This window comes from Canis aureus, chromosome 21 (assembly GCF_053574225.1).
Source record: "Canis aureus isolate CA01 chromosome 21, VMU_Caureus_v.1.0, whole genome shotgun sequence".
Taxonomy (NCBI): domain Eukaryota; kingdom Metazoa; phylum Chordata; class Mammalia; order Carnivora; family Canidae; genus Canis; species Canis aureus.
In genome coordinates, this window is record NC_135631.1 from 21,722,239 (window position 1) to 21,735,342 (window position 13,104).

At 42.6% G+C, this 13,104-nt stretch overlaps 2 protein-coding genes across 8 annotated transcripts in view; one reads left to right on the plus strand and one right to left on the minus strand.

The window, feature by feature from the left end:
• LOC144292738 (uncharacterized) overlaps window positions 1-2,552 on the minus strand; it is a 96,754-nt gene extending 94,202 nt beyond the window's left edge. For both annotated transcript variants that reach the window (XR_013360078.1, XM_077863534.1), the window contains exon 1: window positions 2,370-2,552. The gene's annotated coding sequence lies outside the window, so the exon portion shown is untranslated. The remainder of the gene's footprint in view (window positions 1-2,369) is intronic.
• Window positions 151-13,104, plus strand: part of HIPK3 (homeodomain interacting protein kinase 3) — a 92,243-nt gene continuing 79,289 nt past the window's right edge. For 4 of the 6 annotated variants that reach the window (XM_077863527.1, XM_077863531.1, XM_077863528.1 and 1 more), the window contains exon 1: window positions 151-268. In XM_077863527.1, the coding sequence (XP_077719653.1) occupies window positions 247-268 (22 nt within the window). In that variant the 5' untranslated portion in view covers window positions 151-246. Of the gene's footprint in view, window positions 269-1,368; window positions 1,505-2,066; window positions 2,192-13,104 lie in introns of those variants that run through there. The other 2 variants (XM_077863529.1, XM_077863530.1) reach the window with 2 other exon arrangements.

Sequence of the window (13,104 nt, forward strand, 5' to 3'; positions counted from 1 at the left end):
GTTGTTTCTTAGGGAAAAGAAGGGGCTTTGCTGCATAGCCTTGGGCAGGTCACGGAAACTTCCTTGGAAGCCCTGCCCTAGCTAAGCTAGCTAGCTTCAAGGGTTTGGACCAAGGATCTCTAAGTTTCTTTCATCTCTAAAATTCTATAGTTCCATGATTACGTTGTTTGAGATAGGCCATTCTGTTGATTTCCTAGTCTCCAGGAGAGAGGTAACCAACCAGTCTCGGGGAGTGGAACTAACTTGATGGAGAGTTACCAACGCGGAGGTGGGTATACACTTCCCTGTTAGGCGGGCTGTGGCGCCTTAGGGATGCTCCAGGGCGACGTGCAGGGAGGCCTCCCCCGCATCCCCCCCATCCCCCCCGCCGCCGCCTTTCTTTAACCCGACTTTACAGCTCTCTTGACTCTTGGGGATGGGGGAGCGGGAAGGATCTATTTTAGACTGGAACAGTTCACCGAGCAAGCATTTCCCCTTTCCTTATTTTTGAACCCTTTAAAAAACAAAACAAAACAAGAAAAAAAAAAAGAAAAAAAAGAAAAACCCCAACAAGCCGCCAAGCAGCAGATCCTAAAGGGGTGGAAGGGGAAATGTGATTACGGCATCTCGAAAGGCCTGTAAAATCCTGCTTCCTCATTTTAGTCCTTTCGTGGGGGGTGGTGGTGGTGAGGGTACTTTTTTTTCTTTTCCTTTTTTTTTTTTTTTTTTTTTGCGCGTGTATTTTTGTCCGGGGGGCTGGGGGGGCTGGAGGGCAGCGAGCGGGCGGGCGGGCGCTGGCGGCTGCGGGTCAGGCCGGGACCGCGCGGGCCGCCGGGCGGGCTCGGAGCTCCCAGCGCGCGGCTGCGGGCGGGCCCCGGGGAGGGGCTTCGCGGAGGCGCCGCGGCCCGAGGAGAGCGCGGCCGCCCGGGCTCGGCGCGCAGCGCGGCCGGGCGGGCGGTGGCGCTGCGGAGGCGGCGGCCGAGGCCGGCGGCGCGGAGGAGGGGCCCGACAGTGGGGCGGCCGGCGGCAGCTGCCTCGGTGACGCCTGCCGGCAGCGCGGCGGCCTGAGCCGAGCGAGCCGCGCGCGGGCCCCGGCGTCGCCGCGTCCCCGGGCCGCGTCCTTCTCCGCCTGCCGCGGCGGGAATGGGCCCCCGCCCCGCGCGCCGCCCGTAGGCCCCGCCCGGCCTCCCGCCGCCCCGGCCCCAGCCCCAGCCCCAGCCCCGCCGCGCCGTCCGCACCCCGAGCCCCCGGGAAGGAAGATGAGGGAGACGGGCCCGACGCTCAGCAGCCAGAGCAGCAGCGGCAGCGGCAGCGGCAGCAGCAGCGGTCGGGGGCAGCCGTTCCGCCGTTTCCTCTCAGCCGCCGGGACAAGATGGCAGCGGCCGCCGAGAGGGGCTGAGCGCGGGCTGGGTGGTGCCGCCTGCTGAGGCGCCCGGCTCGCGGTCCCCGGCGCGGCCCCGCACCCACCCGGACATGCTCAGGGCTGCGGCCGCCCGAGGAGGGGAGCGCTCGGGCCTCTAGGAAGGTAAGGGAGGAGGGCGAGCGGCGCCCCCGCCCCCAGCACCCCCCCCCCCCCGGGCGAGGTCGGCGCGCGCGCGGCGTGGCGCAGCCTCCGGGAAGCGGCGGCCCCGGCCCGGCCCCGGGTTGCGCAACGGCGCTTCCCAGCACGCGGAGTTCAGCTCGGCCCCACGGGGGGGCCCGCCGCCGCCGCCCCGCCCCGCCCCGCCCCGCCCGGGGCCGTAGCCACGGAGACCTCGCGTCTTCCGCGGAGGGGGACACACACAGGCAGGCGCGCGCGCACGCAGCTCCAGCGCCCCGGCGGGGGCCCGCGTCGCCGGCTCTGGGGCCGGGCGGCAGCCGCGTCGCCGGGCGGGCTCGCAGGGCGGCGCTGGAGACGGCAGCGCGCGACTGTCGGCGGAGGAGCGCTGAGAGCCGGCGCCGCGCGTCCCCGGCCGCGGCCCGAGGAAGGCGTGGCGGCCGCGCGCGTGTGCGCGTGCGCGTGCGCGGCGGGGCTGTTGCCGGCGGCGCTGCTCGCGCTCCGGGGGCGCGCGCCCCCTCCCTTCCCCCCTCCCCTCCCCTCCCCTCCCCTCCCCTCCCCTCCCTTCCCCTCCCCTCCCCTCCCCGCCGCCCCGGGGCGGAGAAACTCTCGGGGAGACTTCGCAGGGGCAAATGCCTGTTTTCCCGGCGGGAGGGACACGGCTGTTTTAAAATGGTACGTTGCTCGCGGCGAGGCCCCGCTTCCCGGCCTCCCCGCGGCTCGGGGCGCTGCGCTAAAGGGCGTGTGCGTGAGTGGCCCCGGACCTGTGAGGCGGTGGTCCCGGCGCCGGGGTTTCCGCGACCTCCTGCTGACCCCCCCCCGCCGCCTCCCCGTTTAGAATGTGTTTTCCCACCTGCCAGGTCGCGGCTTCGCATCCTCAGGAGCAACTGCTAGCGGCGGCGGAGGGTTTCGGCGTGTCGGCGGGTGGACGGGGAACGCTCCTGGCTGGCTGGCCGGCCAACTTTGTGCGAGGTCCCCGTGGTGCGGGGCCGGGCGGCTGGGCTGCTCCCCCAGCGGCCTGTGCACCTCGTAGTAGCTTGGAGGTGGGCTGGATTCGCACCCCGTCCCCCCACTGCTACTACTATTACTACTACTACCCCCCCCCCCCGCCCCGTTTTAGGGTCTTGCCTCTTTGCTGTAGCCTCTGCCGTGGAACTACTTAAACCCACACCGTGTCTGCTCGTCTCAAAGTTTTGATTTCTCGACGCCCTAAAATGTGTAAGAGGTGTCCTTTTCCATCACATCCCCGTCGAAGACTTTTGAGCAGCCATCGGTGGGCTTTTTGTTTGTTTTCCAGCTAAAAGGTTTTGATCCCACGTCCTCAATTTAATTTTTTTTTTTCCCCCGAAGCCGGACAGGCCTCCCACCACCATATGTTTGATTAAGTCTAGATTCTGCTTATGTTTGCAAGTTGCAGGGCTAATTTTATACAGTGAGCTATGGTAAGGGTTGTGATAGGTCACGATTAAACTTAGTAGTAAACTTGGTAAACAAAATAAAAGCTCTTTCTGAAAGAAGTGGTTTTTGGAGTTGTATTGGCTGCCTTACGGCTTCATGCCACTTCACAGTGATTGAAATGTAACCAACCAGATAAAGTACTTTTAAATTAAGATTTTTCTTGGTATATTTATGGATCCATTCATAAAATGTTGACATGTCTTGTAAAATATAATGCTCAGCCTGTTTGAGGTTTATTTCTCTTTGACTTTTGAAACTTACTTTGATTTTAATTTGTGTCAAGGTTTAGAGGTGTGCTGAAATATTTGAGATTTTGCACCTTCCACTGTGGGTTTTTTTTGTACTTCTCGTGAAATTGAGTTACAATTTGTTCCTGAATTTTTCTCTACTCTAGGGAATATATTTTCTAAAAAAGTTTTTCTTTCTTTCTTTCTTTCTTTCTTTCTTTCTTTCTTTCTTTCTTTCTTTCTTTCTTTCTTTCTTTCTTTCTTTCTTTTTTTTTAATGGAGAGCCTTAGATTAAAACTATGTTTTAAAAAGGTAAGATGAGCTTGAAGTCTAGAACAGAACTAGTCATTAAATGTTTCAAATTTATATTTGGACATTGCTGACTACAGTAGCTAAACACATATTAGGCAGGCAGATCATAACATGGTGAGCCAGTCTTAGTTTATTGTCATAATACCTTTTCCATTGAACTAGTCATTATCTTGCTTATAAACTAGTCATTGGCTTCTGGGCATGGAGTTTTAGAGTCACATAAAAGTGGATGGTTTTTATGAGATAATTCTTCTTGTAGACATGCTTGAAAAGAAGCTTCAGATCATACTATTTTAATTTTTTGGATGTTCTGTCATGGACTACCATAAAATAAGGTGCAAATTACAGAGGTAGGCTGCTGTAGCCAGTATGGCACATAAGTATTTGTATTGTACGATATTGAGAGCCTTTTCTTTTTTTCCCTTGCAACTGAAAATAGCAGCAGCTGTCAAATGAACTTTATTTATTTGAATGAACTTTCTGATTCAGCTTTTTTTTTTTTTTTTGTAAGATTTTATTTATTCGTGAGGGACACACACAGAGAGAGGTAGAGACACAGAGGGAGAAGCAGAGAAGCAGGCTCTATGCAGGGAGCCGGATGTGGGACTCGATCCCGGGACTCCAGGATCACACCCTGGGCCAAGGCAGGTGTTAAACCACTGAGCCACCCAGGGATCCCGGAGCTTTGGTTTTAAGTATTTGATACTGAAGGCATTTATAGGTAGGAAGGAGCAAATGTAAATTTCTGAATGCTGAAATATTGTCTCCTTAACCCCTTTTACATCCATTGAATGGCATACTTGGTTGCATGTTGTTTCCATTCAAGTGTTACAATGTATTCTGGTGGCTTCCCAGTTAGTTTTCTGTGTTCTCTCTGCTGCAGTTCACCAAAGGTGGGGATATGGTTAGATTTGTATTATTGGTAGTTAATTAAAAAGCATAAGTAATGTAGTTGCCCTTGCATCCCATTATGTTTGACTTTGGAGATGAAGATGGCATGGCAATATTTGGATTTAAGGAACTTTGAAGTTCTCAGTATTTAAAATATTCCTCCAGAGTTATTCTTGCCACTTAACTATTAAAGGACACAAAATAACTTGCTATATGATTATATTGTTGCTGCCAAAAGAAATGTTCATGTAAAGTTTGCAGCTGTTCTAATTTTCTAATGTCTGAAGGAGACACTTCCAGTGTGGTATTTATCTTGAAAGTTACTTCTGAGACCAACGACTAGAATTTTGTTAAAATAGAGGAATCTACCAGTTTATTTATTACTTCTTTAGAGGTGCTCCCCCCCTCCACCCCCAACTTGCTGAAAGCTTTGTTATAGTAACCCTTTCTATATGATACAAATTTAAGTCTAAAAGTATTTTAAATGTCCTTACTGGTTCTGGATCCAGCTGCATAAAAAATAACTTGTCTAGTATCTTGGAACATTTAGCAATAAGCTTAATAGGGGTATATATTTGGAGTGGAAGTTTTGAATCAGTGTAGGTTATTAGGGCAGCCAAAACACTCATGTGTTCCACCTAAGGAAATATAGTCCATTTCTTTTGGTTGGATTAAGAGTGATTTGGGGAAGGAAAAAAAAAGGTGATATTAACAACTTAGTATGTTGCTTCTGTAGCTTTGTCATAGCTGTTCTTTTGGACCTTATCTTAATCACCGTTAGTACCAAGCTAGAATAGATATTTGGAAGATGTATGTTATACATTTTACCTAAATGTTTGTCAAATTAGACCTTGACCTATTTGGCAGATCAGATTGCTCTCTTTGGTAGGTACTTGGGCTGTATGTCACTACACAAAGGCAACGTGTTGTTTGAGGTGCACACTGTTATACTGGGGACCTAGAGCCTCTGCTCTTAGGACTTGTGTGGAAATTAAAAAAAAAAAAAACTGTTGAGTATTAGAAATACTATATTTTTAGGATGGCATTTGTGGGTTGAGAACAGTTAAGTCAGTAAACTGATTTATCTTTTGTATTTACTGCTTAATGCCAAGTCAGTACTTTAGCGAGTCTTTGAACTGAAACAAGCCAGGGACAATATGTTTTACCTTAAATGTATTTTGTTACTTTGACCCAAATAATTTCTCTAATTTTCTAGGAGAATGAGAATTTTTCCTTGCTCTGGGGAAGGCTGAGTGGGAGGTAAGGTAGAAGAAGCTGGGTCCTAGTTAGGGGAAGACGTTGATTTAATTGAATTTGGGAAACTTAGAAATCTGTTTTGACTTAAATGTTCAAGCTACTAGAGACCAGAGTTCACTTAGTTATAAAATCAGTGAAATATGTGGTAGCTTGGGGGAAAGATTAAGAATACACCATGACACCTGTTAGAAGATCAGAGTTGTGAAATAACATTTGTGTTGACCAGTTTTTAAAGCTATTCCCCCCCTTCCTTTTGTGCCTTTTATTTCTTCAATCTAAAATACTTTTCCTTAATGTAGAATTTAGGGAAGATAAACTATCTGTACAATAACAAAAGTCTTGTGTTACATAAATTTGAAATCGGAAGTATGAGGAACATAGAACATGTTACTGCTATTAATATGAGTTTGATTTACAGGAATGATTTTTTTCTAGTTTTTAGAGATATTTAAAAATTAAGGTGCCTAATAAATGTAGTTTTTAAAAACTGAATTAAAACCCAGTTTCTCTGTTATCTGCCACTTAGTCCATTTTTACTTTCTGAGATTAATGTCTCTTTTAAGGATTTCTAGATACACTCTTCATGTTGCATTTTCTTTCCTGCTTTGCCTCCCCCCCCTTAATAAAAAGATTACATGTAAAAGAAGTGGAAATTTAGAGAAGTACAGAAAATACAGTACTTTGTTCCTTTGAGCTATATACTTTATCCTTTAGGTAAGGATCTAAATTGTGAAAGATCAATTTTTGGTACAGAAAATACAGTACTTTGTTCCTTTGAGCTATATACTTTATCCTTTAGGTAAGGATCTAAATTGTGAAAGATCAATTTTTGGTCTCATTGAAAACAAAGGATTGCCAGTGGTGGTCATATAAATTGTTTTATTTTTCATAATTGGTAATGCTGGAGCATCTTTTCTTTTTAAATATATTTATTTATTTGAGAGAGAAAGTGAGAGAGAGCAAGCGCGGGTAAGCATAACGGGAGAGGGAGAAGCAGACTCCCTAATGAGCAGAGAGCACGACTTGGGGCTTGATCCCAGGACCCTGAGATCATGACCTGAGCTGAAGGCAGACTTTTAACTGACTGAGCCACCCAGGCGCCCCTGGAGCATCTTTTCTAATTGGAAAAAAACTGTTTAGATTTGATACTGAAATAATTAGATGAACAAAATGAATCATTCCCTCCCCCCTTTAGAATTTTGTAGCCATTTATTATAAATTACATTTGATTACATATGGCTTACCAAGAACATTGCCTTTATAGAATTTGCTAGGAACTATAAAACTTAGCTGCATTCGGCTAGCCAATTACAGACGATCCCCTATTTACCATGGTTTGGCTTAAGATTTCTCTACTTTACCATGGTGTGAGTCATACACATTGAGTTCTTGGAATTTTGATTTTTGATCTTTCCCCAGGTTAACAGTGTGGGGCCTGATAGTCTTTCTGTGATGCTGAGTAGAGGCAGGGAGACACAGTTCCGAGTCAGCCAGGTGATCATGAGGGTCAATAACGATGTACTTAAAAACCACTATGTACCCACACAACCATTCTATTTTTCACTTTCAGTGCAGTATTCAATACCTTACATGAGATATTTACCACTTTATTATAAAATAGACTTTGTGTTAGATGACTTTGCCCAACTGTAAGCTAATGGTGTTTTGAGCAGGTTTAAGGTGGCCAAGGCTAAAGCTGTGATGTTTGGTAGGTTAGGTGTATTAAGTGCATTTTCTAAATCGTATTTAGTTTACAATGGGTTTATCAGGATGTGTAACTCATTTAACTTGAAGATCTGTATTCCATTTTAGAAATTAAAAGAAAAAAAGGCATAGAACTTACTAGAAATGTTTGTTAACCTCAATTTCTTCAGCTTCACCCCTACTTTTGTTGCTTACTATTCATAAATTAAAATATCTTTCCGTTATTTTTACACAATGAGATAGTAAACTTTGAAACATTTACAGAAAATAACTTGCTTAAAAAATGTTCATACCCGATAAAGTGGTTATTTAAAGGCCTAAAGATATCATTTGTATATATTTTGGCTGTGTGTTACCTGTTTAATAATAGAACGAGAGGCTTGTGGGTTTGGTAAACTATACGACTTTAGATATATAATGTATAGTCTTAAATAGTTAATAAGTTAGATAGAGTGATAACATATTGAAAATTGAACCGGACTTTCTAGAGATATTTCTTCTAAAGTAAAATTTAAATTAATACTTCAGAGGGCTTTCAATATGTAATTTATGACAACCTATTGAAATTAAGTAGGGTAAAGTGACATAAAATTACAATGAAAATTGCAGGTTATGAGCTCTATAGCCTATAGCTATGATGCTATGCTTCATTACATTCTCAAAACAAAACATGTTTTGGGCCAACTTATAATCAGTTTCAGTGGAGACAGTACAGTATCTCTGCAGTGTATTAACTGGAATTCTGTGTTTTAAACTAGATAAGATTAGTATTGGCTTCAAAAATATTAGTTTTTTTTTTTTTTGTAAAGATTTTATTTATTCATGAGTGACACAGAAGAGAGGCAGAGACACAGGCAGAGGGAGAAGCAGGCTCCATGCAGGGAGCCTGACGTGGGACTCAATCCCGGAACTCCAGGATCCTGTCCTGGGCCAAAGGCAGGCGCTAAACCACTGAGCCACCGGGCTTCCCAAATATTAGTTTTGGTTTTTTTTTTTAAATATTCGGTTTTTAATCTGGTTACTATGCTTTAGATATTTTTTGTAGCTGGATCACAGACTCTCACCACAAATTTTATTATGTCAGGTAAAACAGTGATAAAATAAGTGTATGGAAACTATTTTACCTGATATATATTTGGATGCCCACTAAGTGCAAAGTACTCTACTATGAATGAAGACAGTAAGACATGGTTGGTTTCCTGCTTTGAGCAAATATAGGGTGAAATTAGCCAAGTACTATAAATTTTTTTATCCTTGTGTATGTGCACGTGAGATGGAAAACACTGCTTGAGAAAAATAACAATTGATACATAGCATGTTCAAGTTTTTAAAAACTTTATTTAAATAAATAATGTTTAAAATATCAGGAATGGTTCAGCTTCTGAAAGTTGTGTATTAATATTTGCTACTTGTAATGTTTAAAGCTGAAAAATCAGCTAAAAATATGAAAAAAATTGGGGGTTCTTGGGTGGCTCAGTTGGTGAAGCAGCTGCCTCTTGATTTTGGCTTAGGTCATGATCTTGGTCCTGGGATTGAGCCCTGTGTCAGGCTCCGTGCTCAGTGGAGAGCTGCTTGAGGATTTCTCTCCTTCTCCCTGTCCCTAGCCCTGCTTGCGGACTCAGCTCTCTTTAAAATAAATAAAAAATAAAAAAATTCTGTATTTTTAAAAAGCAATTCTAAGTTTAACTTCTGTTATAAGCTTTTCCATCAAGTCTAACCACTTTAATAGTCTAATGGTTTTATAGAGACGTGTTGTATGTTAATTTAAATCAAGTAGAGGTTCACATTTCTTAAATATGGTTATTCCAGTTCTTACTCTCATGGCTTTTCCTTTTGGACATGCAGAATTCTTTCATTGTTTGAGAAAATTCTAATAAGTTTGCCTTTCCTAACTATATTATTACCTTCTAAATTTGGAATGCAGAGCTCTCCAAACCTCATTCTTATGCCAACTGGTGGAAAGAAAATAGAAGGTGAAAACAGGGTATAGATAGAATTCCATTTTAAGGTGCTTTTAAGAAGGTTAAAATTGCTAGCTGTAACTTACTTGAAACTGCTCTACAGAAGAGATATTATTTGTCTACTTAATTTATGTAAATCAGAAGTTCGTGTAATTTGGGGTCCTTGAAGCCAAGTCATGCAAAGGGCAAGTATTATTACATTGGCTCATGATAATTATATATGATACATTCTTAGTGAAATTTGACAATTTGGTGACATTTTGGTATTTATTATACATGTGTATTTAAAATTGAATTCTGTGTGGAAACTTACTTAGGGTGTTAGGGATCATAATACAGTTGGTTTGCCAGTACTTTTGGGTAGAAAGCAATTGGGGTGCTTGCCTTGTGAGTTGCCCTAAGTCCTCCTAGTATGGCATTTCTGAAACTATTTCTAGTGGTACTCTGTAACTTGTAAAATCTCTTCTAGGGATCTCATATCTGAAGGTATATGTAGCTTGAAATTGTTTCTTGTTAATCTGATTGGAAGAAAATGAAATATATCAATTTATAACCTAGGAGGTAACCTAATACATTATATTTGGGGAAATTTTTACATTTCAAAATATAAAATAGTATCTGAACTGTTAGGATCAGAGACTATGTCTTAAAGGTTTTATATGCCCTAAGTCTCTAATAGACACTGGAGAGTCAAATATATAATTATTGTAAAAGTAATCAAATACAGGCATGCTATACTCTACCTATATCCTTTAATCAAAGTGTAGCGTCTTTACTAAACAGCTTCACAGATACCTGCCCAAGCACTTGAGAATGTGTCATATACACACTTTACTTCTCAAAACCCTACTCTACCCCTCACTTCAACAGATTAGTCTGTTCCTGTGTAGAAATCAATAGGTATGAACTTCCACCAGATTTCTAACCCTCTGCCTCTGAATATAACTTCTATGAGTACATACTTTGTGTTTTCATTACTCTCTCGAGGACTGAAACATCTCCTTCCCTCCAAGATTATCTCCTATTCTTTATTGTGGATTTCATCCTGAAATGTGTGTTTTTTTTTTTTTTTTTTTTGTTTTTTTAGCATCTTAAGCCTCTCCAGTGACTTCAGGACCCCCCTCCCTTCACCTTTTTGGGCCCTTTTTCTTCAGCCTTTAAAAATGATCAGATATCTGAGATCTTAGGCAGCCGTCTTTTGATTGTGCCTCCTCAAATCTATGGACCTGTCTTTATTTCTTCCAGACTTCTTAAATGTGTACTCTAGCCTTTATTTGAATTTGTATTTACTTCTTAGCCCTTGGCAGTATAGTTCTGGCCATGCCACTCTAATGAAATTACTCCCACTAAAGTTCTCCAGTAGTTTCATCATTCACAGTTGATATATTCTTCCAGAGGATTGTATTTAGAGTGTACCCTATTTCTTTTTAATATTTTATTATTTATTTCAGAGAGAGAGCACAAGCATGAGTAGTGGGAGGGACAGAGGGAGAAGCAGACTCCCTGCTGAGCAAGGAGCCTGACCCTGGGATTATGACCTGAGCTGAAGGCAGACCTTAAGGCGCCCCTACTTAAGTCTTAGCTTTCAGCTCATCTTTTGAACTCTTGAACTCCATATTTTTCTCCCACAGGTAGTCCAGATTGAATTATCTTATTTCCAAATTTGTTTCTTTTTCTGTATTTCCTCTTTAGTATCTTCACTCATTTCTATTAGTTTATTTTTGAAACTTTATTTTTAAGGATTTTAGTTTTAAGTAACTGCACCCAATGTGGGGCTTGAACTCACCACCCTGAGAGGAATAGTCTTATGCTCTACTGACTGAGCCAGCCAGGTGCCCATGCTTGAAACTTACATACTTTATTTATTTATTTATTTATAGATTTTATTCATGAGAGACACAGAGAGAAGCAGAGACACAGGCAGAGGGAGAAGCAGGCTCCATGCAGGGAGCCCAATGTGGGACTTGATCCCTGGTTTCCAGGATCACACCCCAGGCTGATGGTGGTGCTAAACCGCTAAGCCACCAGGGCTGCCCTGTTTGAAACTTTAAATCTTAAAATATTTATTTCTGGTTAGATGCATTAAAAAAAAAACAAACCAGTAAAATTTGCACTTTGCAAAGAAAAACTTGGTAGTATCTATCAAATTTCCTTTTTGGACATCCGTACTAAGAACATTAAGAATGTACAAAAGTGGGGTGCCTGGGTGGCTCAGTCAGTTAACTGTCTGCCTTTGGCTCAGGTCATGATCCTAGGATCGAGCCTGGCATCAGTTTCCTTGCTCAACGGGGAACCTGCTTCTCCCCCTGTGTCGCTCCCCTGCTTGTGCTTTCTCTCTCTCTGTCAAAAAGATAAAATACTAAAAAAAAGGCAGTTCAACAAATTACAGTGTGCACACATGGTAGAATGTTATGCTGCTGTTCAAAATAATCCTAGATAGAACATATCAAAGATAACCCTAGAGAGAACAAGTTGACATATCAAGTCACATAAGTACTATGATTATAAACATTTAATAAAACATACATTTAAAAAAATATATTAAAAAATACATTACAATGGACCAGAAGGATATCGGTTCTTTGCCCTGAATATTTAGTAATTTATAGTAGTTGAATAACTTAAAAGATTATCAAACTGAAATTCCACCTCTTCCTGGAGTGAACAATGTGTATCTTTTCATGTTTTTATAGCAAAATCATTAAATTTCACATATTAGTCTAGTCTACCCCCATTCTAGCAGTCTGATTGCTGGTAATGGTAATGGTTTAGTGATCGTTTTTGCCCTTTTAATTTGCAGGGTTTCTGTGAACTTAAAATAACATTTTAAGTTTTAACATTGTTATAAAATAACTACTTTGGCATATTCATCATGTGTAGTTGATATATAGTCATTACTTTATAGTGGAGATTCTATCTAGCTTCTTATGCAAATAACCAGAAAAATGACATGAAGTTTACTTTTGTCCAGTACAAGATTTTTAGTTATTATCTGAGAATAAGTTTCTCATCAGTAAGCTGTTAACTATTGTGTGGCCATTCAGTCAAATGATTTAACATATTTTTCTTTATCCCATGAGATCAATAGCTGGCCTCCTTTTTTTTTTCCTGGCCTTCATTTTGAACTTAAAATTTGTTAGCTATCACTTATGCATCTTCAATGCATCTTCAAACGGAGTTAAACTTTTGTAATCACCTTTTTATCTTTTAATATGTTGATGGCATTTATTTATTTAAAAAATTTATTTATTTATTCATGAGAGACACAGAGAGAGAGAGAGAGAGAGAGAGAGGCAGAGCGAGAAGCAGGCTCCCTGCAGGGAGCCTGATGCCGGACTCGATCCCAGGACTCCAGGATCATGCCGTGGACTGAAGGCAGAGCTAAACCGCTGAGCCACCCGGGCTGTCCTGTTGATGGCATTTATAAAATCTCTTTAGCCAGGGACACCTGAGTGGCTCAGCGGTTCTCTCTCTCTCTCTCTGTGTCTCTCTCATGAATAAATAAAGTCTTTAAAAACAAAAAAATCTCTTCAGCCAGGTAGATCTGAATATGGTTTTCTAAGAGTTGTAATTGGTACATGTCACTTTAAAGAGTATCATGGATGGCAGCCTAACATTTACACTACTGTGAAAATTGTTTTTCAGTTTTTTTTTTGTGGGTCCAGTAGTAGAAGAAATATTTATGTGATCCTTGCTAATCCCATATAAATCTTCAGTTTTTGTGCATGCACCCAGAAATGTGCCATTTTATTTTATTTATATTTTATTATATCAGTTT